This window comes from Aythya fuligula, chromosome 12, assembly GCF_009819795.1.
Source record: "Aythya fuligula isolate bAytFul2 chromosome 12, bAytFul2.pri, whole genome shotgun sequence".
Classification (NCBI taxonomy): domain Eukaryota; kingdom Metazoa; phylum Chordata; class Aves; order Anseriformes; family Anatidae; genus Aythya; species Aythya fuligula.
In genome coordinates this window covers 16,439,920-16,464,744 of record NC_045570.1, presented here as the reverse complement: position 1 = coordinate 16,464,744, position 24,825 = coordinate 16,439,920, and the positions used below count along the sequence as shown (strand labels likewise).

At 41.1% G+C, this 24,825-nt stretch overlaps 3 protein-coding genes across 4 annotated transcripts in view; 2 read left to right on the top strand and 1 right to left on the bottom strand.

Annotated features, from left to right (window-relative positions):
- PKD1L2 (polycystin 1 like 2) overlaps window positions 1-14,125 on the top strand; it is a 38,364-nt gene extending 24,239 nt beyond the window's left edge. The window contains exons 26-42 of the mRNA XM_032195792.1: window positions 12-158; window positions 661-860; window positions 1,011-1,237; window positions 1,837-2,053; window positions 3,082-3,295; window positions 4,070-4,301; window positions 4,742-4,838; window positions 5,470-5,610; window positions 6,328-6,513; window positions 7,387-7,714; window positions 8,694-8,827; window positions 9,633-9,760; window positions 10,087-10,247; window positions 10,834-11,044; window positions 11,817-11,918; window positions 13,047-13,178; window positions 14,015-14,125. Coding sequence (XP_032051683.1) covers window positions 12-158; window positions 661-860; window positions 1,011-1,237; window positions 1,837-2,053; window positions 3,082-3,295; window positions 4,070-4,301; window positions 4,742-4,838; window positions 5,470-5,610; window positions 6,328-6,513; window positions 7,387-7,714; window positions 8,694-8,827; window positions 9,633-9,760; window positions 10,087-10,247; window positions 10,834-11,044; window positions 11,817-11,918; window positions 13,047-13,178; window positions 14,015-14,125 — 2,968 coding nt within the window. The remainder of the gene's footprint in view (window positions 1-11; window positions 159-660; window positions 861-1,010; window positions 1,238-1,836; window positions 2,054-3,081; window positions 3,296-4,069; window positions 4,302-4,741; window positions 4,839-5,469; window positions 5,611-6,327; window positions 6,514-7,386; window positions 7,715-8,693; window positions 8,828-9,632; window positions 9,761-10,086; window positions 10,248-10,833; window positions 11,045-11,816; window positions 11,919-13,046; window positions 13,179-14,014) is intronic.
- The window catches only part of BCO1 (beta-carotene oxygenase 1), a 63,353-nt gene extending 48,953 nt beyond the window's left edge, over window positions 1-14,400 (bottom strand). Inside the window, exon 1 of one of the 2 annotated variants that reach the window (XM_032195515.1) lies at window positions 13,031-14,400. The gene's annotated coding sequence lies outside the window, so the exon portion shown is untranslated. The remainder of the gene's footprint in view (window positions 1-13,030) is intronic. The other variant, XM_032195513.1, reaches the window with a different exon arrangement.
- A 244-nt stretch (window positions 14,401-14,644) lies between these two features.
- On the top strand, window positions 14,645-22,144 carry GCSH (glycine cleavage system protein H). Its single transcript, XM_032195710.1, has 5 exons — window positions 14,645-14,784; window positions 18,003-18,082; window positions 19,327-19,390; window positions 20,946-21,077; window positions 21,654-22,144. Exons 1-5 carry the CDS (start codon window positions 14,670-14,672, stop codon window positions 21,749-21,751), a joined length of 489 nt encoding a protein of 162 aa, XP_032051601.1. The 5' UTR covers window positions 14,645-14,669; the 3' UTR covers window positions 21,752-22,144.
- Window positions 22,145-24,825: the final 2,681 nt, after the last annotated feature.

The following is a 24,825-nucleotide window of genomic DNA, read 5'->3' as shown; positions in this document are numbered from 1 at the left end:
TTTCCCTACAGGTATGTGAATCGAGTAGTGGTCCAGGACCTCGCATGGGACCAGAAGTGGTACTTCCTCTGTAACTCCTGGCTAGCCATTGATATTGGAGACTGCGTCCTAGATAAAGTGTTCCCAGTAGCTACAGAACAGGACATGAAGCAGTTCAGGTAACTGCTGTTTTATGGCCTTTTTCTCTCAATCAGTCTAGAAAAACAAGTATGCAAAGATAAGCCCCTAGACAAAAATGAAATCAGGGAGAGCTTTCCATTGCTCTCAAAGGGCTTTGAACAAGAAGAGGAACACACTGGTTAACACAGCCTGACTGTTACTCTAGCAGTTACAGCACACTGGAAATGCTGGCATTAAAGGATAGCCTGATGGACATACGGAAACCCAAGCATCTTATCTTAAGTGTAATTTGCCTACAAATATATTATAGAAGCCAACGAGCTTCATGACTAGCTTTACCACTATGGTATGGCCAGGAGGAAAGGCCATAAAGTAGCTATGAGCACTCCATGTAAATCAGGCCATGATATTTGATAATTTCTCATAGTTAGCATTTCTTCTGACAGTGCCTACAGACATGAACAGGTCAGGACCCTGAACTACGGCTTTATTTTTCCCTGTCCTTTCTAGGCACTCTTGATTTTCCCTTTGTCTTCCCAGCAATCTGTTTTTCATGAAGACCTCCAAAGGTTTCCAGGATGGGCACATCTGGTACTCAGTTTTCAGCCGCTCCCCACGAAGCTCCTTCACACGAGCCCAGCGCGTGTCGTGCTGCTTCTCGCTGCTGCTCTGCACCATGCTGACCAGCATCATGTTCTGGGGGGTGCCAAAGGATCCAGCCGAGCAGAAAATGGATCTGGGTAACAACCATTATCATTGCTTGGGCAGGAAAATAAAGAGACAGCAAAATCTAGAAGCAGGGCAGTTGAACAAATGGGCTTTTTCACAAGATGCAGATCTGATGGTTCTTGAGGTTATTTTCACTCTTTCCTTGTGTTTGATCTTGACAGGGAAGATTGAGTTCACGTGGCAGGAGGTGATGATTGGCTTTGAGAGCTCCCTCCTCATGTTCCCCATCAACCTGCTCATCGTGCAGATCTTCAGGAACGTACGATCCCGGCCAGCCACGCCGGGCAGAGAGAAGAAGCCGGGAAAGAACGGCCGGGTGTCTCCCAGCCTTCCTCCCACCCCACAGCTCACCCAGGCCATCTCGCTCACTCCAGAGGCTGTGATGAAGGTAAGTCCCTGTGGCTGCTCCCCACCGAGTCCTGCACTGCCCTCTGCTGCCACGCACGACTCCACATCTCCAGCTGAACAGCAGAAATCTTCCCTGTCAGATGACTTTCAAATTGCCTGAGGTGACAAGCCAAACATGCTTTGGTGCAAAGCACTCAGTTACTCATCTACACAGCCATGGGTGAGCACAGGAGACATCCACCTTCAGAGTGTATTCCATGTGTAGGGAATCCTCATCTTCAGCAAGATCTGCCTCCGTACATCCCCGACTCTTGCACAATTAAGATGTGTGTTCAAAATCACTGTGTTCAGGGGTCAACAGCAAACATCAAGCAAGGCAGTGAAGATAAAGCATACCACAGACCCAGTCTTCCTCAGTGTAGGTCCTCAGGCAGGTAAGCTGCATTTCTGACTCCTGAAAACTGTCTTGCTGAATTCGTTGAAATCTGCCTGCCACTTCCAGCCCTGCAGATGTGCCATCCTTACCCATTCTGGGGATTTTAGCAACTGATGCAGCTCCCAGCCAGTGGTGCCTTCTGAAAACGTCAGCTTAAGTCTCTGCAGCCTGAGTCACTGCCGTGTTGCTGCTCTCTTTTCTAGGACATAAGAAGAATTGCCAACTCACTCTTTAAAGCCCTGAAGACTCCATCACTCACTTCAGTATCAGATCTTGGAAAATCAACTAATATCAACACACTTTTGGCATTGGTTGAGGACATCATCTGCCACCAGAACAGAGCTGGCCAAGAGTTTTACGATGAGAGCAAAAAGAAGGATGACCCCATCATTGTCACACTAGGTGCTATGGATATACCAGGTAAACAACACAAGGTGACACATCTGCTGAAACCTTTGTAGTGAAATTGATGGTGACACTGGATGTGAGGACCCAAGCTTTTATGTTCTGACTCAAAGGCAATTACACAATTGTAGAACAGCTGAGGCTGGAAGGGACCTCTGCAGGTCCTCTAGTCCACCACGCTGCTCAGAGCACAGCTGGAGCAGGTTGCCCAAGATCACGTCCAGCTGGATGTCAAGTATCTCCCAGGATGGAAACTCCACAACTTCTCTGAGCAACCTGTCCCAGCGTTCAACTGCCTGTGCGATAAAAAAGCTTTTCTTAGGTTTAGATGGAATCTCCTGTTTTAATTCGTGCCCATTGTCTCATCCTTTCACTGTGCACCATTTACCACCCAGCTGACTGAAGACACTGAAATCTTTTTCTTTTGCTGTAGAATGAAATCTAGCTATCAGCCTGGCTTCAGAGTTGGATCAGTATCTAGTAGCATCAAGACTCACAAATACAAGTTGTTTCACAGTCATTTTGTCCTGCCTGTTTTTTCTATTATTGGCTTTGTGCTGTTGCTCCTTTCAGTCTGACTCTTAACTTAGGCATTGATTTATTTGCAATTAAACAAATATAAATAAGATGTGAACAATATAATAAATAATATATGAACAGTGAACAGTCCCACTAATTTCACAAAGACATATATTTGGCTTTTCCAATGAGTATTTGAAGCTACCAAATGCAAAGGTAAATTATGAACAAATTAACACTTGATCTTATCTGACTTTGCTACTGAGGTTTTAGGACTTCTGTTTTGTGAAGTTGCCTACTGGCAACAGTTCCAGTCCATTCCAGCAGAAGAATGCTAAGGCTTTAGTAACAAAGCTGCATTACATGTCCTTTTAAATGTTGCTTTGTCACATTTATAATCTGGGGCCCTAATTTTTCTAGCCTTTGTACTGAACAGTATTTTAATCTAGGGATAGCCATGCTGATTTTCTCTCTCTCTCTTTTTTTTTTTTTTTTTTTTTTTTTTTTTAACTCTTTACCTATAGAAAAGGCAAGAAGCCCGACTCCAGAGAAGGGAACGTGTGAACGACTGAAACACAATGATTACAACCGTTGCTTGTACATGCAACTCCAGCATGTAGAGATGGAGTTGGAATTACTGGGGCCCCACAAATTTCAGATGCCTCAGAGTTATACACAAGCTGTTCGTCAGGTTCAGCACATGAAGAACCTCCTGGAGAACCAGATTTGCCCATCAGTGTCCATCAGTGAGAGGTAACCTAATACTCTTCACATTTTCAGTATAAGTAAATTCAGGTCATGAATTCAAAACTGTCCAGGATGACAGAGACGAAAATAAGTACTGCTTAACAAGTGCCAGATAACTGTTACAACAGCTGTAGAAACGTGTCATACTATTATACTACTGTAGGAGCAACAAAGAAATCTCAATGCATAACTGCACATAAAAGGAATAATGACAGATCATTACTCTCTGTCAATTTTGCCTCCAAAACTGAACGTTACAGCACAGTGCCACATGACTGTACGGCGCTGAACATAATCACTGAGCTCCAAAGTCTCATCGGTCCCTAAAAATGCATGAAGAAAAATGAATAAGTGGACAAAAATATTGCAGGAAAAGCTGATAATTAAGTTGGAAGTATTGAAAACAATACCACTAATTATCTCTCTGGTGTTTCTGGTGATCTCACAGGAGAGGTATCCAGCAGCTAAAATGCACTCATGTTTATTTTTTTCATCAACATTTCTACTGGAGGTTCAATAATGCATAGACTGAGGAGCAAATAAGCCCATCATATTTGTTTTGATTTCAGCTGGTGGCAGCACATTTTCTTGTATTTTTGCTATCAATATATCTATACAACTGCATTAGTTAAAAAAAATAAAATATATATTTTGGTAGAGATTTTAAATCATAAGATGTTGCCAAACCCCAATGAACCTGAAGACTGTGATTTTGGCTTCTATTCCAGTGCTGAATGATTTTTTCTCTTCTGGTTGACTCTAAAGGTGGTCTCTTACTCCAAGCTCCTCTGGTGATGGAAAGAAAAGTTCCTCTTCCAAAGGGCTGCCCTGGTGGTTTGTGTTCATTGCCTGGTTCCTTGTGGCAGCCACTAGTGGCGTGTCTGGGTTCTTTACCATGCTCTATGGGCTGCATTATGGGAAGGAGAACTCCATCAAGTGGCTGATCTCCATGGCTATCTCCTTCTTTGAAAGTCTTTTCATCACACAGCCTTTAAAGGTGAGATCCTCAGAAGTACAACCACCGGCCAACATGAACTCATTCTGCTGTCTTTCCAGGAAAAGGGGAAGATATGTTTTAAAGAACCACAGGATTTAACATATAAAAGTTAGTCTTTCCCTTTAAAACTAGAGCTAACACATAGACCACAGATTTCTGTTGTCATTTGTTGGCACTAACTGCATTAGTTTCATCTCCCCTGTTTTGTCAGAGTTTAATAGGTGATAAGGCTTCTGACCAAAGAAAATGGGCCATACGGCAAAAACAGTTTAGTTAGACAATCTCTAGGTATTGTCAACTATTCTCATGTTTATAAGACTTCCACAAAGCCAAAGCACAGTTATTCTTCTGCAGTACCTGGATCCAAAGGAGGCCAGGTCAAAGTCTGAGCTTTTTTATATGAAATGGGCATGTAGTGAGTCTGTAGCTAATTCTTGCAGGTGCTGGGATTTGCTGCCTTCTTTGCTCTGGTTCTGAAGAAGGTGGAACACGAGGATGAAGAAAACATGGCCATTGATGGGCCTTTGTCTGCACCAGGTAACTGTCTGTAAAGTAAGAAATTATTTCAAAAAGTGAAGTGCTCTCCAAGACTTTTGAATGGTTTTTGCACCAATATGTGATTCACAGTGGGGACTTTGCTGGTTATTTTTATACACCTGAATCTCAGCTGAGAAAGTTAGCAGAAGTCAGTAGAATGCAAAGGTGCTGTGCCTACATGCCCAGCCATTAGCACTCACAAGATCAAGCTAGAGGTGGGGACAAAGCTTAGTAACAGATTTTGTGTCAGCCACAGAAAATACAAAGACTGCTATATGATAGGCAGATACATTTTGAATAACACCTAATGAAAGAGTCCACAAGGTCAAAAATATTGAAGTCCTATGATGTGAAAGCCCTCAGTTTACATTGTTTTCCACACCCACCATGTGTCCTTGTTACCAAAGAGTACCTTCTGCAATCACAACCCCATCTAGAAAAAGCCAACAGCAGCAGACAGGAGTCCTAGGGCACAGCAAAGAATACTGTTCAACAGCTTCCTTCCTCACTTAGTCACTCTGAGCACATCATCCTTTAAATATAAATATTTCCTTGTAATATTCACAGAAGTGAAAAGCAGGACACAGATAACTTGTTGACTGATGCCAGGTTTTACTGCTCTCACCCACAGGTGACTCAAATCCTCTCCTCGGAGCCCGCCGGGACAGCAGAAGCAATATTTATCGGCCACCTCCTGCAGCTGATGTTGAGAAAATGAAAATCAGCTGCATGAAGGAGCAGAAAGCATTTGCCCTCATCAGAGAAATCCTGGGTATTTCCCATATGAAGATTACCTCATTTTATTCAGTAGTACTTTTACATCAGTGAAAATATTGTTCTCTTGGGTGAAAACATTTCACTGTGTCTTTAGCTTTCTGGCAGCCACTACAGCATACAGACTGGCTGCTTAGGAGCAGCTCGAGATTAAAGTGTGGCTAAGGTTGGATTTTATGCTAAAGAGACACATTACAGACACAAAAGCTAAACAAAAGTTAGGAAGGGTGGAAGTAGGTCAACAGTTAAATGCAGCTGGAATCAAAAGCAAATGAGGGACATCTTTGCTGGCCACTTTTCTAAGAGGTATATCTAGCATTATGATAGCATTATGTTTTAGTGCCTCTGAAAACAATAGCAAATATTACCTCGATATTACTTGGAATGAAGTTAAAACTACTCATTCCCTTAAAAGCTGTCATCACTGTGTGTGTTCAGCCAGCCTTCCCACTTATTTTCTTGACTACTACTCAGATTCCTACTCGTATTCCAAATGTGATATGCTTAAACTGCAGCACTTTGACGTAGCTGGTGTAAATTCATTAGCACTGGTCAGCCAGATTCTTGCAAAGCATCTCCTTAACCTAATAAGCAATGGCAGCACTAATCAGTCCTGCAATCTATTTTGAACAGCAGTGTTCATTCTGAGCTCACCTGCTGTCTTTCTCTCTCTTTTTTTTTTTTTTTTTTTTTTTTTTTTTTTTTTTTTTCCCAGCCTATGTGGGGTTTTTATGGATGCTCTTACTGGTTGCCTATGGGCAGAGAGATCCCAACTCCTACTACCTAAACAAGCACATCGAGAGCAGCTTTACAGACGGATTCCACGATGTCTACAGTTACCAGGATTTTTTCACATGGGCAAAAACCACCTTACTCAAAAATCTTTATGGATCATATACAGGTGCAGAGACTGCTTTGGTAACACCTCACTTCAGCTTGACAGATGCTGAAACATTATCTTTTATACATATCCCCAACTTGTACACACATATTTGACTGGAGGAGGAGACTATGAGTGCAAAAAACTAGGATTCATAATCTAAATACTCGTGGATAACAAAAGCCCCACAGCCTGACCCCAAGTTCCATGTGGCCTGAAGTTTTCATTATCTTTAACATAATCCACAAGTTTTGCACTGCAATTTTCCATTTTTCATATTTTGCATTACTCATCTCAGGTACTCAGAGATATGCCTCACAGCTTTGCACAAGCTTCTTCCCAAAATTAAAAAACCACAACAGAACGACAGATAGATGGCACTAGCAAGCTTTTCCTCGGGAGAGCTGTGTCTGCATGATGGCTCAGGTCAATGGGAAGGACAATGAGGCGCTATCAGCACGTTTCTATCTAGTCTTATCTAGCAACAGATGAGAGCCATGTTCCAGCTCCCATCTCAGAGTAACTATGAAAATACATTGGCAGAGCTGCTGCCCGGACAGGATGGGCAGCAGCCAAGTGTGGGCAAGGAGCAGTGCACACAGCTACTTTGCTGTGTGCCTCCAGGCAGGCTGCTCTTCTGCTGGCCTCTCTTTCCTTCTCTATAAAATGTAGACAGCTAATGATGCTAAACTCTGTTATCCGTGGATGTTATCTAAGGATTGAGTTAAAATCAACACAAGGACTTAATTTTCAGGACTGTTTCGCTTACAGTGTTTTTTGAAAAGGAATCTGTAGCAAAATATTAATGTATCAGTGACTCATAAATTAAATGAAGCGGTATTATCAGTGCTTCTGTCATATTGCCAGCGCTGCTCTTTTCCCTCTCCCGTTCAGGATTCATCACAGACGGCAACTCCAAGCTGGTGGGTAGTGCTCGAATCCGCCAAGTACGAGTGAAAGGAGACACCTGCCCTCTTTCTCCCAAACTCCAGAGTGTGATTCGGGAATGCCACGCTCCGTACTCCCTACAGACAGAAGACACATCGGACTACGGGGAGCACTGGAACACTTCGGTCTCTGCTAACTCCTCTGATTTGAGCTCAGCATGGCAGTACCAGAGTCAGTCTGAGCTGAGAGGGCAGCCCGTCTGGGGCAAACTTGCTGTCTACAGGGGAGGGGGATACGTGATTCACCTGGGAACCGATCCTGACAATGCCTCCAGGTACCACCTGCTAAATTATTACTGAATCCTCTGTTTAGGATTCATCTCAGATTCCATCCTGAAGTTTGCTGGTGTGGATTATGCTGAATAGCGTAGGTTTGACTGTGCTGCCTTCAGTGTAATTTATATTCTTGTCATATTTCTCCATGTTAGGTAACAACCAGGATCACAAATTATAATCTGTTTATCCTAACTTACACACACAGATTCCAGATTTACATAGCTGTGGAAATACATGATGTTGAAAAACTAGAAAAACAATCCCATCAATGTAGTGCTAATCCATCATTGCATCTAGGCTGGCCTTTAACTTCTTAAATACTGCATTTTCTAAGGGTATGTCAAAGATTGTGAGAAAATAATTTAGCCTAAATCTTTTTATGTTAGTGTTCTGTTATCTCGTTATAAGCCTCTGCTTGTTTTCCTATCACCGTAAGATCTGTGAAGCTCCTTCATCTCTCTGGTGTTTACACTCTCCTGATCCTTACAGACAATTGAATTTTTACCTAGAGGGGGGAGAATTAGTGCAATGTGTGTGAATATGAATAGGAACAGGGAATACTTTTAAAAGTGAAATAATGGGAAATGAGGCCTTTAAATACAGGCCTTGGCAGAATTTGGCAGCCAGGAGACATGAGATAAATAAGCAGGAAGTTGTACCCGCAGGGGTGGAGTTCCAAACATCTTATCTCTTACAAGTTATCAGAGATACCTGTGTTTGTACAGGAACTCCTGTGAGGTAAGGGACCTGAGGCATCTCAGGTTTAGCACTGGCCAGCTTCTGGTACCTGATTCTCCAGAGGAGCCAAAAAGAAACTTATCACCTGGAGTAAAGATCCCCTATCTCCAGACTCAACAGGACAGATTTCCTCCCAGACATCTTAGCTCTGGTTTGCTCTTTCTCTATGAAAATGAGAAAACTCCTGTTCTCCATGTGATACCGTGTGCGTTAGATCACTGTCTATAAATTTTTTGGCAGAATTCTCCAGTACCTTTTCAACAATGTCTGGCTGGACACCTTCACAAGAGCAGTGTTTGTTGAATTTACAGTCTACAATGCCAATGTGAACCTGTTCTGCATTATAAGCCTGATGTTTGAAACCAATGCTTTAGGTGAGAACCTTTTAAGTTACCTAGCTCTCAAGACAGCAAGCAATATATCTACAGACTGCATATTTACGTACTGACAGTGCTTACTTAGTTCTTGATTTAGTCAAGTAAACAGAAGATTTCAATAAATCTCCTCATAGCAAAATCAATGCAAAGAATTACAAACCATTTAGGAATAAATGTAAGTGTAGTACTTGCTGAGCACCACAGTCATACAGACCGTAATGGCATGTATCATCTTTGCTCATGCTTGTTCATCTGCTGATGAAGAAAACACACTACTGGCACTTAGTCTAGAATTAAACAACAGGAACAAGAAAAAATATGTTTCTGAATCATTTAAGTTGATCAATACAATACTAAGACAAAAAGTGCAAATAACAGAATCTCTATTATGCTGTTACAGAAGACATAAAATACAGCCATGTAATCATAATGCTTAAACTGGATACAACAGTGAAACTAGATTCTGGTCTGAATACCGTACAAAAACATTTGATCTGAGCAGTAGCCTCCTTCAGGTTTGTCCCAGCACTGGAAAACACCCAAGTCAAACCACAAAACTGAGTTCATTTTCTTTTTAGAATAAGATTCAGATTTATATCTCCATGCCCTTCTGTTACATTTTTCAAATGTAGTCTAATCCAAACCACATGTAGTCAAGTCTAAATCTCAGTTTGATAGTTGGATTCAGACTCACATTGACATGAATGTGAGTATGGAGGTCTTTTTAGTGAACTTAATTGTTTGAATGAAATCAGAAAACTGTAATTACTATAGCACTGAGGTGAGCATTGTTATTTTTTAGGGGCCTTCTTCACAAGTGCAGAGCTGCAAAGTGTCCGTCTCTACCCATACACCAACAGCCTCCACATCTTTGTTGTTGCAGCAGAAGTCATTTATTTCCTCTTTATTGTGTACTACATGATAGTACAGGTGAGATGCAATGGAAAATTCTCTTGACAGCATCACCTGGCATTGATTTCATTTGCAAAGACTTTAGGACTGTACTTGACTTCAGTAGTGCTGCTGCTGGCTTGCACCAATGGAAGACTGAATCGGATACTCTATTAAATAATGGGAATGTGACATTTTATTTGGCTGGAATGCTTCTTTTGAGAAGACAGTGTGAAATTAGTGCAAGATGTAGTTTCACTGATGTGCACTAGCCTGCTTTATTGTGGAGGGCACAGCCCTAACCTTTAGAAGTGTATTAGATGATATAGAGTCAGGCTGAAACAGTCAAACTCCTGTTTCCACAGGGAAAATTGATGAAGACTCTGAAATGGAGATACTTCCACAGCAAGTGGAATCTCCTGGAGATGGCCATTATATTGATTAGCTGGAGTGCCCTGTCAGTGTTTGTGAAGCGGACAATCCTTGGGACCCGAGACATCAGCTACTACCAGGAGCACAAAGAGGAGTAAGTACTAATGCTAGCAGCTACTAAGCTAGCTCCTAGCTCCCTACCTGCAGCGCCCTCTTCTGAATCAACAAATCCTGGTGCTACAGGACATCCAGCCAGCTAGTGCATAGGTTATCTGCTGTGAAGAAGCATTGGGTAGAGGACAGTAATGGCTTATTTTATACAGAATGGAAAATAATAACATTTGCTAAAAACTGGTCTAGCATAGCACCAGTAACCCCATCCCCTTCAACATTCACATGCTCCTTTCTGAGCCAGAAATTTGATAGCAAGTTTGTACCAGCTACCTTTAACCTATGACTTCCTAAAAATGAGCAGTTTGTGGGTTACAGCCTGGAGCCTCTATCAGTTTTAGCTAATGCTCTTAAAAATAATAATAATAAAAAATAAATAAAAAACATACTATCCTATGCAACTGATCCTTTTGTGTGCACGCAGCAGGAAGCTCAGACAGGAACTCAAGCAAAAACTCAGCTTAGTTCTCCACTGAAAATTAGTTCAGAGTGAGTGGCTTTTCCTGATTTTACGTATTTAAAGGCTCCTGTGTGCATGGTCTAATACTTCTTTTCTTTATTTCTAACAGCTGCGTAAGCTTTAATGAAACAGCGAGAGCTGATGCAGTTCTTGGCTACCTGATTGCTTTCCTAGTGCTCCTCTCCACAGTGAAACTGTGGCATCTGCTGCGGCTCAACCCTAAACTAAACATGATCACTTCGACTCTACGGAGGGCTTGGGGTGACATCTCTGGATTCATCACTGTTATCGCAATCATGTTCCTCGCCTATTCCATCGCTGTGAGTGTGACTGTGGGTTCTGTTGTCCCCAGTCTGCATCTAGGTATTGCCAGGTTAAATCAATTATTTCTGAATGGTGACAGTGACGCGGCTTTGAAATGTAAAACTGAATAAAGCTGTCTATCTAAATCTCAGGTTAGAAGCCTGGAGCCTGATTCTTTGCATAAGTGAAAGAAGTGACAATATCCACTTGCCTGTTTCTTTGCAAACTGAATTTTAGTACAAAAATGGAACACTGGAACAAAAAAAAAAAAAAAAAAAAAAAATTCTCTGTGTGCAAGGGGAGTAACAGAGCAAAGTACAGGAAAAATCATTTTCTGGATAAAGCTCAAACTGGGGAGGGTACACAGAGTGCCATTTGCTGTTTGTCTGCTCTTTAGGTGGGAAATAATTATTTTTCTGATTATTTTCCTTTATTTGAGGAATAATCATTATTATGCAAACAAAATGTTCTTTTAATTCTAATGAGATCAGCGAATTATTGGACCACAATTATGTATGTGCATTTACTGTTTTATTTGAAATGTTTTGTGTAAAATTTCTGGCAGAGGGCCGTGGGAAATTTGGCATACCTCAATTGCTAAACCACTGAAAAGCTTAAGTGAAAACCATCTGGACCAAAGGAAAAATGTAATGTGAAAGGCAGTCCTGTAACAAACAGGACCTGAGGCAGCTTCATCCTGCCCAATTTCTCATCATCATAGCATTCATTAGCTGATCTTGCAGCATGCGCTCTGATTGTAATGTAAGATGTGCCTTGTTTCCTCTGCAGACAAACCTGATATTTGGCTGGAAGCTCTACTCTTACAAAACTCTCTTTGATTCAGCAGAGACCATGGTCAGTCTTCAGCTGGGAATCTTCAACTATGAGGAGGTACCCCCTCTGATTTGGAGAAGTTTATTGCTGTGCAATTAGCGTCTCAGCTATCAAACGTGCTTTGAACCAGCAAACAGAAGGATTTTCAGCTAGTGCTAGACATGAATCTAATTTTGCAAGCGCCACAGCCTCCTAAAGCAGCCACATTTACTCATTAAATTAAGAAAAAGAGTGAAATACATCTTACATCCCATTCTGAATGCCAGTAGATTCATAATGAACGTTTCATTGAGCAAGCTGCTTACATTTTAACTAGATATGTTACTTATTGACTACAGGAAAACTTTTGAGATAATTTTCTTAGAAAGCTACAGAAGGAAATGTCAGCGATGCCCTTGCATTTGTTCTGAACATATACCCATCAGCTTCTCAAGAAAGGCAAAGCCTACCACAAGCGAACTTTGTTGCATATATTTTTATTATTCCTGACTTTCTCATTAAGTTCTTTCAAATATTACAGTATCCTCAGAATGACTCTGTGGGTTAAGCTCAGACATCTGACTGTGAGGTCCATGGTGGATGTTTTTAGACCATGAATCCAAGAGGGTATTTGTAGCTTTGAAGATCAGTAACTGGGCATAACGTTTTCAGCTCTACATCTCACCCAAGTTGTTAATCACACAAAATATATTCCTATGTTATAGCTTACATCAAAATGAGGTTTTTGAATTTCTATACAACCCTTACTTGATATGTGTTCATGACAGTCTGACTGGGCTTCTGTGTAAAGACGCTGCTAAATAAAAACACACAGAGAAACACACATAGTTTATCTATGCTTTGCTAGCTAGGTCATGATGGAGCTTCAGCTGTTATTTGGATAAACAAATCTCTACACTTGTCAAGTTTCAAATCACATGGAACTTTCATACCATTACAATCAAATGCAAACTTAAAAATTTAAATAAATAAATTCCCATATTCACATATCATGTATATAAAATATCCCATTATCTTTGTACTATATTGTATCAAAGTACAAAAGTGACTAAAGGAGAAAATGTATTTTTTTATATATAACGTATATACAATGATTTTCAAAGAGATAAACCGCTGCGTTAACTGCTTATATGTATTCTCTTTTTAAAAAACAAAATGTGATGTCTTACCTTATTAATACTACAGATCTTGGACTACAGTCCAATTTTAGGCTCCTTCTTGATCGGATCCTGCATCATTTTCATGACGTTTGTGGTGCTGAATCTCTTCATTTCAGTGATTCTGGTTGCTTTCAGTGAGGAGCAGAAGCACTACCAGGTGTGTTCATCAAGCTCTTCTGCTGTTATTTAACATTTATCGTGTAGTGCTTACTCACAATTTAGGTATTCCACCACCTGATACCCATGTAAACTCAGTCCTACATTTAAGAAGTCAACATTTACTCATAAAGTACGCTTCAGATTTTCCAGAATTACACCATCCATTCCTGTTCAGGCGAGTCTCTGTTCAGATTTAGTATAAGATCTGTAGCCTTCTGTTCACATATTAAACCCAGTAATGAAGTTTTAGACTTCTGTCCCAGCTCCACTGAAATCAGTACCAAAACAGCTACCGACCTGACCAAGACTTTACAGAGCCCATTAGCAATGTCACTGAGTGCCTGATCTTTTGAGATTTTTTGGTAGCATGGTGTGAAATCCAGGCGAGTACTACAGTACTGTCCAAAATTCCTCTATATTGTATATAAATTCAGTGGAGAAGAAAAAAGTGTGATTAACAGAAACAAGATCTATTTAGTTTTTCTCATTTACTTCATCTAGAAATAGTGGGTGGCCAGACGCGCATACCAGTAGCTGCATGGTACCCAGGTAGTGAACTCCAGGCTCCAGTAAGCAAGATCTCCATCGGCTTTGACAGAGCCAAAGTTCCTTCTGTAATGCAGACACCCTCAGGCTACCTGGGACGTTTGTCTTTGATAAAATATGTTTGCACGACGCTTTGCTTCGGCAGTTATTTGTGCTCTGTTTAAAGTGAGAATTGAGTTATTTGGCATCAAGTAGTTTTTCTCTTGCAGTTTTCTCTAGCTTTAGCAGAGGCTGTATTTGATTCTAGTCTGCCCATCCTAGTAACTTTATTTCTTGTCATTATTTCAGGCTTCAGAAGAGGAGGAGATCGTGGATCTAATGGTAATGAAACTTTTCAGTTTCTTCGGGATTAAATGCAAGAAGGAGGAAAAGCCTGCCAGCAATGATCAACTGAAGTAATCTGTCAGCAATTCACCGATAACCATAATGAAGAGCTGCTTTGTTTGTGGGCAAGCGGTTTTACTTTTTAACTATCAGCTGCAGCGGCTAGACGTAGGTCATCGCGCTTCTGACTGGAACGCCGTAGCCTCCAACACTAACTGTTGTCGACTGATGTTGTAACAAAGTGTTAGAAGTTGTATGAAACTTAAGATAAAGCATCCTATGCGTACTCACAGCGGGCCTGGCACCTGTATTTAATAAACACCGAGTGTTTGTTGCACCGCTGGCTCAAACCGCTCACTTTTTGCCAAGCGCGCAGCCCCGGCAGATGGCGGCCAGGTCACCGCCTACTTCCCCAGGGAGGCAGCGGCCACTGGGGCTTTACCGCACATCCCTGGAGCTTCCCTGCCTCCCTCCCTCCCTCAGCTGAGATCCCGAGGCACCCCGTTGCCCACCCCAAGCGCTGAGCCGTGAGGGAACCGTGAGGAAATGGCGGCCCCGCCCGCCGCCGTGAGGCGGGAGCTCGGCGCGGCACCGCCCCGCCTGAGGGCGCCGGGCAAAGATGGCGTGGCTGGCGGTGCGGCGGCTCGGGCCGGCCCTGGCGCCCCGCTGCCCTCGCCTCACGCTGCGGCCGCCCGCGGCGCGGAGCCTGGCCACCAGCTCGCTGGCGCTGTCCGGTGAGTGGCGAGAGGGAGCTGGCGGTAGAGGCCGCCGGGCTGGGCGGGCGGCTCCGGGGGGTTTTTAGGGCCGCCCGCTGCCCCTTGTCCCTTCCCCCGGGGCTGCGGAGCGGGGGCGCCGCCGGTGTGGGGCTGCCCCGGGGGTCCCGGTGCGGGTGGGACGTGCCGGGGGCTGCTCGCTCGCTGCACCTGCTTGAGGCGGGGGCTGAGGGCTGGGGGAAGCCGCCTGCCCCGGGCATGGTGTGGGGCATACATGGTAGCCTGCTGCTGGCTCTGCTGCTGTGCCCCGCAAGATGGCTGGAGCCCACAGGGGCTGGGGGCAGCTGCGGGTGTGTGACAGCAAAAGGTTTCTGGTGCTGCTCTGGTTCCTTGCCCTGCAAGGGGTTAGGGGACAGCTGCTGCTCTGCCTGGGTTCTTGAAGCACAGGTTTCTGGTGCTGCTCCAATTCCTTGCCCCACAGGGAGCAGGTTTGGTGCCCTTAGCTGGCAGGGAGCTGGGCGAGCTCCTCGCCGTGCCGCAGTCCTGCAGTGGCTTCATCCCCTCCTGGCCCAGCTGGGGGCTTTGCGGAGCGGGCAGCAGGCCTGGCGAAGGCGCTCCTTGATGTGGCACACTGGAGCATCCAAACGGCACCAGCAGCAAAAGGAAGAAGGGGCAAAAAAGGCATGGGCAGGGAGGACAGGGCTGCAGCAGCCCTGCGGTTAGACCAGTGCGGGCCGTCGGGAAATCTGAGCCAAATTTCAGGGCCTGGGGCCTGTGCATGCTGAAGAATTGGGATTGGCCTCACCAGTGCCCACACAGTGCGGCTACGGGAGCATCACGGGGGGCTGTTGCCTGCTGCCCTTTTGCACATGGATTTACCTCATTGCTCCTGTCGAAACTGCCTTTGAATGGAAGTTTGCGACAGAAGTCTGAGCACAGACTGTGGGACTCTGGCAACAGAAGTGCAGAACCAGTAGGAGAACAGGAGAATAGGCTGCAGAAGCAATGACTGCCACTAAGAACGGGCCATAATTTCTCTTCTATATAGCCTTATAACCTAGCTGTTTAACTGCTGCCTACTCTAAGTGAAAGAAATAGCATTTATTAGTCATTATTTGCAAAGTAGACGAGACGAGCTAAGCTTTTTTCACTATTCCAGCTGTTTAATATACCTATTGCTTTCTATAGATATAACCTGAAGAAATAACATAAATTATGCTTTTGTTTTAGGCAGAGAGGAAAAATTTTGTATGCCTGTTTGTGGAGGTGTGAGTTTTCCTTCACTCTTCAGGTATATATTTATGAAATATTTAATAGAGGCAGGATAATCGAAACGAAGGCCTGAACTTAGAATGTGCTAGTTAAGCTGAAACTGAAGTCATGTTGAAATGAATGAAGCTAGAGTAAATTTAGCTCCTCTTCCGAAAAAGAATACTCACAGAAGAGATTTGGCATGCTTTTGACATCTCTTGTCCGTTATTTTGATTTATTTAATGTGCTGATGGCATAAGCTCAAAGTTCAGTTTTTGAGATTACTTATTAACTCTTTCTAATTTGACCTGGACTTTATTTGCAGGGGCTTTTGCTACGTGATTAGAATTTTTCATTTTTCTTTTTTTTTTTTTTTAATGTCCTATGAGAAACATATGTGTTCTTCTAGCTGTTGAAAACATTTTACTGCTTTGTTTCAAATTGATCATGGGTGTCTGCTTTTTTTTTTTTTTTTTTCTTTAATCTTGCCTTGTACACAAATCTTATACAGTATTTTTGTCCTATATAGAAGGATCCTGGCTGGTTTCTTCATGTCATTTATAACATTTCATGTTCAGCTTGTGCTTGAGGTTCTGCATTTTTCTCTGTTCTCATGGTTCATTGCTCATTTCCAATGAAATCCCTATTACCCATGGGTAAATGTATTGACCTAAATTGATTTGAAAGACATTTAGTTTCTTTCATTCATTAGAACATGTCCTGAGACATTAATGCAGATACAAATAATGCTAGCTGAAATTGTAGCTTTTTTTTTTTTTTTTTTTTAGTGGTATTGAATGGAAAAATCCTTATCTTTGCTTATCTTTTTACTCAAAGAACTTTGTTTGCTGTACTTACAAAAAAGCACGTTGTGCCACCACCGTCAATATAAACGCATATCAATCTTGAGCCATCCTAAAAAACAAACCATTTTCTCACTACAAGTGAAACAGCTTGAAACATTACTGACTTAGATTAAGGATTTTATCAGATCTAAATAAAACTGCTTTCCTTCATGTGCAGGCTTAGAAAAGAAACGAGGCTTTGTGGAAGCTGAATTTCTTTAGGGGTTACAAGGAGGTCAAGCTAGAAGAAAGGCCCAAGAAGAGAATTTTGGACTCAGAGGGCAGGTCCAGCTGCACCGCTCAGGCACTAATCTAACAGGAGCTCTGTTTAAGAAGTTATCTTCTTCAACTTCTGGAACATCCCCTGTGCGATTGGACAGGTGCTATAAGTGGACATTAAAGAGAAAGGAAAGAAAAAATATCTGGGGAAAGTCTGAGGAAAAGGATGATGCAGGCTGAAAGCATTCTCAGAATAAGAACTATTAGGAAGAAAAATAACTTTCAATTACTACTTTTGAAGATTTTCCATATGTCTTTATAAAAAGAACTGGCTCTAGCAAAAGTTATTATGAGCAGCCCTTAATCTAACAGATCTAAAATATATCCAGAATTGTAAGATTGCTGTGAGGAGATTTAACAGGGTCTTAAACATGCATATTTAAAACTATTCAGAATAACTTCTGTGTTGTTCTAATAGTAAAAACAGCAAATTCTCTGAAGTAACAGTTATCTGTTTGAATGGCTGTATTAATTTGACCTGTACTAATTGTACTTAATGTTCCCACAGATCTGTGTGAAATTACATAGGAGAAATAGACTGGAGAGGAAGGGAATCAGCCACTTAAACTTTGCAAGGTTAAAATGTAAAGGTTAAACTTAAAGGTTGCAACTTCATTTCAGCTGGCGGCTCTAAGCACATTGAGTGAGATGCTGTAATGCTGACACTGTTTCTACCATGTCTTTTACACTGGCCTTTTCAGGAGTAATAAAGTTGTTGGCAGAAATAAGCACTAACTATGCTTGAGAAGACCCTAAGCTATCATAGAATAGCGTAAGTGTGAGCAAAGTACACGTATATGCTATATGTATTTAAGCAAGCAGCGTGCCACTTATTTCTGAAATATCAAGTTTGTTTCATTTTAGCCCGCAAATTCACAGACAAGCACGAATGGATATCAGTTGAAAATGGCATTGGAACCGTAGGAATCAGCAATTTTGCACAGGTATCGATCACCCCCCTTTCTTTTCCTACCCAAGTGTGTAATATTTACTTACATACCTGCTCTTGCCCTTGCTCTTTGGATAGTTACTGTTTTTTTTATTGTTGTAATTGCATATGCTATACCCACAGAACGAGATTTTTGGACTTGGAGCTGTCACATTATTTGAAAAGTGAATGCTGCTTCAGCATTCTGATAAATTCTTAATCGCTGTAGATCAAGCCTATAGAGAGCTGAATGTGAGGAGAAACTTACTGGTTCAGCTGAATTTAAAAGCTCTTTTATTACTTCAGTTCTTAGGCCTTAGAAGTAAGCGACTCTGTTAAGAGGCTACCATGGACTTTTTAGGTCAAACTCCACTTGAACATGAATGTGGTGCAATTCTTTTGGCTAAAGAACAATTGTGAATAGAAGTATAACATGGCATATATTTCTCATTTTAAAATAGTGGGGATGGGAGGGATCCCTTTGGATTTTTTTTTTTGTTTTGCTTTGGTGCAAGTACTTGATTTGGAATAGTCACAGGCAAATTCAGGACAGAGATTTACTGTATGTGAAACTTCAAAAAATCTAGCACGAGAAGCTATCAGTGAATTGGAATTGGTGATTTTTAGGACAAACAGCATTTCCGGTCATGTTTTCTGCAAATAAGACCACTGCTCTGTAAGGTCCCTAGGCTTTTGTGAGGCAGGGCACATTGCTCGCTGTAGAGGCACAAGCCTGTTCCGGTTGAGCTGATTCTTATGGTGATAAGGCTCCTTATTCACTTGGTAAGGACAAACTGTGTGCTTCCAGCTGTCTAGCTGTCCCTTTTCCTGGGGAGAAATCACTGCTTTTGCTTTCAAATTACACTGGAAGAAAATTCTTTGTGCTTTCTGCCAAAAGCCTAATTCCCTAAAATCACTGGCAACTTCGTCCTTTAGAACTGTTGTTGCGCTAGCTGGCATTGGGAAGATAAGCAGATGTTCTTTCTCGTTCTGCATGATGAAATCTGTATATAAGCCTTGTAACTCAACCTGAGGGCTTTTAACACTGTAATAGATAATTAATTAGGCATTTGGGTCACCTAACATTTTTTCAAGTGAAATGTTTAAAAAGACAAAGTGACAAATACACAATACTTAAATGATATCTGTGCTCAGAGAGAGAGATGACCTGTTTGCATTGGTTCTAGAGTTACTGTATCAGATCTCTGCTACCTGTAGTTTCCTTATGCTGTGCCTTGATGCATTTGTTTTTCTTTTAAGGAAGCACTAGGAGACGTTGTTTACTGTAGTCTTCCAGAAGTTGGGACAAAATTGAGTAAAGATGGTAAGTTTTAGCTCTAGTTTCTAATAATATAATTATTCTACTCATCCCACTTTTCCAAAGTCAAATTTTATCAAGTAATCTTTACATTCGTTAATATCATTACACATCTTCTGGATGCAGAATAAATTCAGGTATTTCTATGACTAGAGACAACAGTTTTCAGATGCTCATTGGCACACCACATGTGATAGTAGAAAGTATTTATTTTTAAAACTGTGAAGACCTTTACTTAAAAATCAACTACTTTAGCTATATTTTTTGTAATAATTCTGTCTATACTCTGCTTTTAAAACACAGACTTTGATTTGGACTTGCTTGTGTTTAGGCTGGCTTATTTGTGATTTTGCAGTTGTGCATTTCATGAGTTACTTGTGAAACACTCAGATTTAACTGATAGCAAGCTCTAATTTTTCTGTGAATATACACAATAATTTATGCTTATCAGTAGTGTCACTAGCAACTTGCAAATTGTTACATTCTTAATCATTCAGTTTTGCAGGTTTCAGTGTTAGAGTGTTTCAGTGTTAAGAGCGAGCATTAACAGGTAGAAAGGAGAAGCCCATCCCTGCAGTGCACAGAGCACTGCCTCGCTAGTGTATGAAAAGGTTGTTGTTAACTACAGCGTTGAAGAAAAGTGTAAATTTACCGAGCTGAAGTAGCAGGCATTTCTTTTGCCATCCTTCTTGTGTAACAGGTCAGTATCAAGCTGTTCAGGCCAAATCTGTTACATCACATTGAATGGTGAATGTTTGACAGAAGCTCTTTCTGTTTAGGGTTTTAATTAACAAACTTGTAGTTTTGATTTATCTGAAGGTATTTCATTTCCATTTACTTCTCTTTTTTGCCCGTTCTGGTGTTATTCTAACTCCAAGTTTTCCCAGAACATGCTGTTCTCTGAGTCCCTGTGCTGATGCCTATCTGCTTTTCGGACAGCTCCATGTTCCTCTGGCCTCAGCCTTATTTGTTTATGGTTTAGAGCTACTCTGGCTAACATTGCTCCAGGCACTGTTTCCATATGAAACAGAAAAAAAGGGAAGAGCAGCTGGGTGGTTCCAGTGTGCCACTTCTGAATACTAATGAGTGTTTTCCAGTGAGTGCAAGTGTACCATTTGATGTGGTTTCTGAAGAACAAGGCAAGCTCCTGAAATTGTGGCTATTTTGTAACCAAGCTATGCATAAAAAGGTCTAAATTGTAGATAGGCAGTTTATTTAGACATCTTGCAGCAATAGTTGGATGTAGTTCCTTCTAACTCTGCGTCATATCATGCTGTAGGGCTTTAGCCAGAGGATTAGCCAAACATAAGAAATTTCCACTCCTTTTGTAACAGCCAGCTAGCCAGTGTTACGCAAGTCCCCCACAATAACTGAGCAGCATAAACATCGAATTTAGTACTGCTGATCACTGTCGTGATGTTGGTGACTTCAACTTCTTTGATAGTTTTCCTTGCTCAACATAAAGGCCCTTTACTGCTAGGCCATCACTAGAATGTCTGAGTGAAACAAAATTGCTTTGTGTATTCCCATTAAAAGCATTAAATCGTGTTCTGTGTTTCAGATGAGTTTGGAGCTCTGGAAAGTGTGAAAGCTGCTAGTGAACTCTACTCTCCTCTCACAGGAGAAGTGACTGACATTAATGCTGCCCTTGCTGATAATCCAGGGCTCGTCAATAAATCTTGTTATCAAGATGGTAAGATGTCATGGTTTTTATCTTTCAATAAAGAATACCACCTGGATCCTGGCAGTGTTGATTGCTATCACAGATAGGTCTGTGGTTCCTAGTTCTTCCAGCTTAATGGTATGGAGGCTTAAAATGGAATATATTGAATGTAGTTTAAGCACAATAAAATTTATAGCATAAAAATTACTATTGTGGTCTTGTCTTGTGGGTAATTTGTTTGCAAGGTGTTCTTTTCAGACAGACTGGTTTCATTTAAATGTCTTTCCCTTGATTGCATTTCTTTCTTTTTGATCCTGACTTGTGATACTGGGTGGTCAGACTCTTTTCCTCTTCCTAGACAGCCTCTCTTTAGCACCAGTGTCAGAGACAGTACCAAATTAGATAACTGATTTGACTTAAAAGGCCACTTCAGGCTGTTTGTTTTTAAAAGTATTGAAACACTGTTTTGCTGCACAGGAAGTCCTGTTGATTCTGTTACAGAGCTCTAATGCCTTGTAGGAGTATCTTTCTAAGGAAGTAACATGAATGAATCTTTCATTATAGGATATTAGCAACTGTTTTTTCTTTTAAATTTCCTAACTACAGGTTGGCTTATCAAGATGACTGTGGAAAACCCTGCTGAACTTGATGAACTGATGAATGAAGATGCCTATGAGAAATACATAAAATCCATCGAGGACTGAGCTGGAATAATCAAATAAACCCATACAAAATATTTCAACGTAGTTTGTCATCAATTAATGAAGTAGAGAATATCCAGTTTTGGCAGCCTGAGAAATACCACTTATGTTCACAGATGCAGACCATAAATAACGGCAGTGATAAAATGTTTAATATGTGCATACCCATGCGAGGGATTTTTATTCTAGATTGTCTGATTTATGTAACTTCAGGATGTAAAAAAAACACAACAGTGCCTCTCTAACCTTCTAGTATTTTGTACTAATTATAGCTGCAGAGATGATACCAAAAGAGAAGCTATATCAACTACCTCTTTGCATGATTTTTGTTTACTTCTTTGATTAGTGAAATAAAGAAGGAAAACACAAAGGATTAATAAATTCTGTAATCAAGTAGTTCTGCCTTTCCAAAGGTGTAGTCCTTGTTTTCTGATTTACTGTGCTTTCTTACAATGCAGAACTCAAGCACTGACCATTTAGCAAGGTTCTTGAGTGGATTGTTTAGAGGTGTTTTTTTTTTTTTTTTTTTTTTTTTTGTCTGGACTAAGTAAGCACTACATATGTCACAAGCAATTAAGGCATTCTACATCCTGTGCCTAACAATTGTGGTGATTTCACAAGAATAAATACTTTTTGAAAATGGTGTTATAGTAGTAGTTTGACATACAATGTAGTAATGTATACCGTGAGGGTCAAGTAGGCATGCTGCTGCAATGAGGATGTAAAAGGAATGAGACTCAAGCTTTCCTTTTGCAAACCAGTAAACTAAAGCAGCTGATTGCATTAGACTTAATATTCAATGAATCCGCAACTGTGCATTCGAAGTTGATGTGACATCTGAAGGTAGGTTTGAGTTGTACAGACCTGTATCTTAGGAAAGTATAATTGTACAGCAGAGGTTTGGACTACAACTGTTTCCTACAATTTTAAAATGGTTGTCAGAAGCTAAGCACAAAATGGGAGAGAAAACCAAGTACCTTTAAGTCAATCTAACAGGAAGTAGGTAGATGTTTAATCCATCTAAGGTGACAAAGGTAGAATTCCTATCCCTTTGGAAGTTACTTTCAAAAGCACAGCCCTTCTAAATGACTGAAACAGACAGTAAGTTATACAAAAAACTCTTTGTCAAAATTCCTAGTGCATAAAGTTATAGGGCTTTCTTTTAAGATCTAAAAAGACTAAAAAACTTATCAATTTTTCACAGTATCATGCAGTATTCATGGCAGTCACACAGTCAGGGCCATAGGGCTAAGAGCTTGACCCTTGCCTGTAGTAGACTCCCTGATGTCAGGTTAGGGCTGCAACCTCCCTGTATGCTTTCTGGAGGGAAGGTTTATTTCAAATTGGAGTGCAGACAAACAAAGGTAGGAATGCATGGAACTTCCAATTTGATAACGTTTCTTCTCCCAGCTCCTCTAAAGAGATGAGCAATGACACCTAGGCACTTTTCTTGGGTGGTTTAATACTGAGTGTTTAGGTATTCTGCAGCTATTTAGGCTAAGCAAATCCACTGAAGCAAATAATTTTGTATCTTTCTATAATCCACTCAACTACCTGAATTATAGTGCCAAAGTGATGTGTTGTCTCTTGTTTGATGCGTACTACACAAGCAGTACTCCCAGTTTTCAAATAATCCTACAACCTTGCTACATTCATCATCAGGAGGAACCTTCAGCCAGACCAGCGTGCCTGGGTTGGAGCCAGACTGCAATGCCATAAATGCGAGTTTGCAACCTCAACCTGTAATGAATGCCTTTCATCAAAATAAAATGAAGGAAAACGAGTGTTTTAGTTTTGAACTATGACACAATTCTAAATGCTGTATAAACTGGGAAAAAAATAAACATGCTTACCAGTGTGTTCCTATGTAAAATGAATAAAGGAGATGATTTTTTTTTTTTTTTTTTTTACAAAATAACCACTTCATCTGTGCCCTCTTAAATCTTGATCCTGAGCTTGAGGACATAATGCTAATAATGACTGGATGCTAAACGTTACAGACTCGGCAGAGAGATTACTTCTAGGGTAATCATAATTTCCATACTTCTCCCACAATCAATAATCTTGACTCTGTATAACATCGAGGTTAATAATATCAACACTTTTCCTCTTGCCAGCACGTCATTTCTGTTTCACAGACACCAACCCCTTTATCTCTCAGATTATCTAACTGAATAATACAAGCTTTTATTAAATCCATGGTTAGTTTTGAAGATTTTTATCAACAGCAGTCCTAAAAAGACTGCTTACCTAAAACTTTGCCTTTTTGGAACTGCGAATTGCTGCCTCTCCCAGTGAATCATGACCTATCATGAATGTAAATGCAAATCATGTAATTGTTATTCTGATCAGAGGGGAAAAGCGAATCAATGGTATCAAGCTGAAAGAACAAAACCACTTTAATCATAACACTTGCTGTTTTGAAGTGGTGCCATCCCACTACTGCTATGGCTGTGTAGGTTGTACATCATGAATTCAGGCAACATTACACAGATGTATCAAACTACCATTGTACACAGCTAGTGAGCCATCAGCTAATTTTAGTAATAAAGATGTTACATCAAATAGGTTAGTATCATATCTAGCACAGTAAGCATTGGAAATATGTTTCTATGAAAATATTATTCTAATTCGTCAGGAGACTGTCATGAACATAAAATAAGGACAATGTCAACTTCACTGTCATTAAATTAGCTGTAAGACAATTACCTAAGCAGCCCTGATGATTAGATTAGGAGTGTGGCAGATCTGTTTCTAATGCTCCCTTTAACTGGTGTCTCCAGGGAGCGGACAGGTACCTCTTTGCTTTTTCTTTGTACTGACAGATTGGGAATTTGTGTGCTGTAATGGCTCCCATCACAGAATTTTAATATGCCAAGTGGACATTTAAAGGACATACCATCTATCTTCTTGTCACACTGGTCATATGAACAAACAGAGCTGCACCAATAAATCAATCCAGAATGACACTCAGGTCTTCAACTGAGTGTGAGGTTTTTCTGTTGTGGTGCTGGGAGACATCACACAGCAAGGGACAACGGAAGTTTCACCACATGCACGGCTTATTTTGGAAAAGA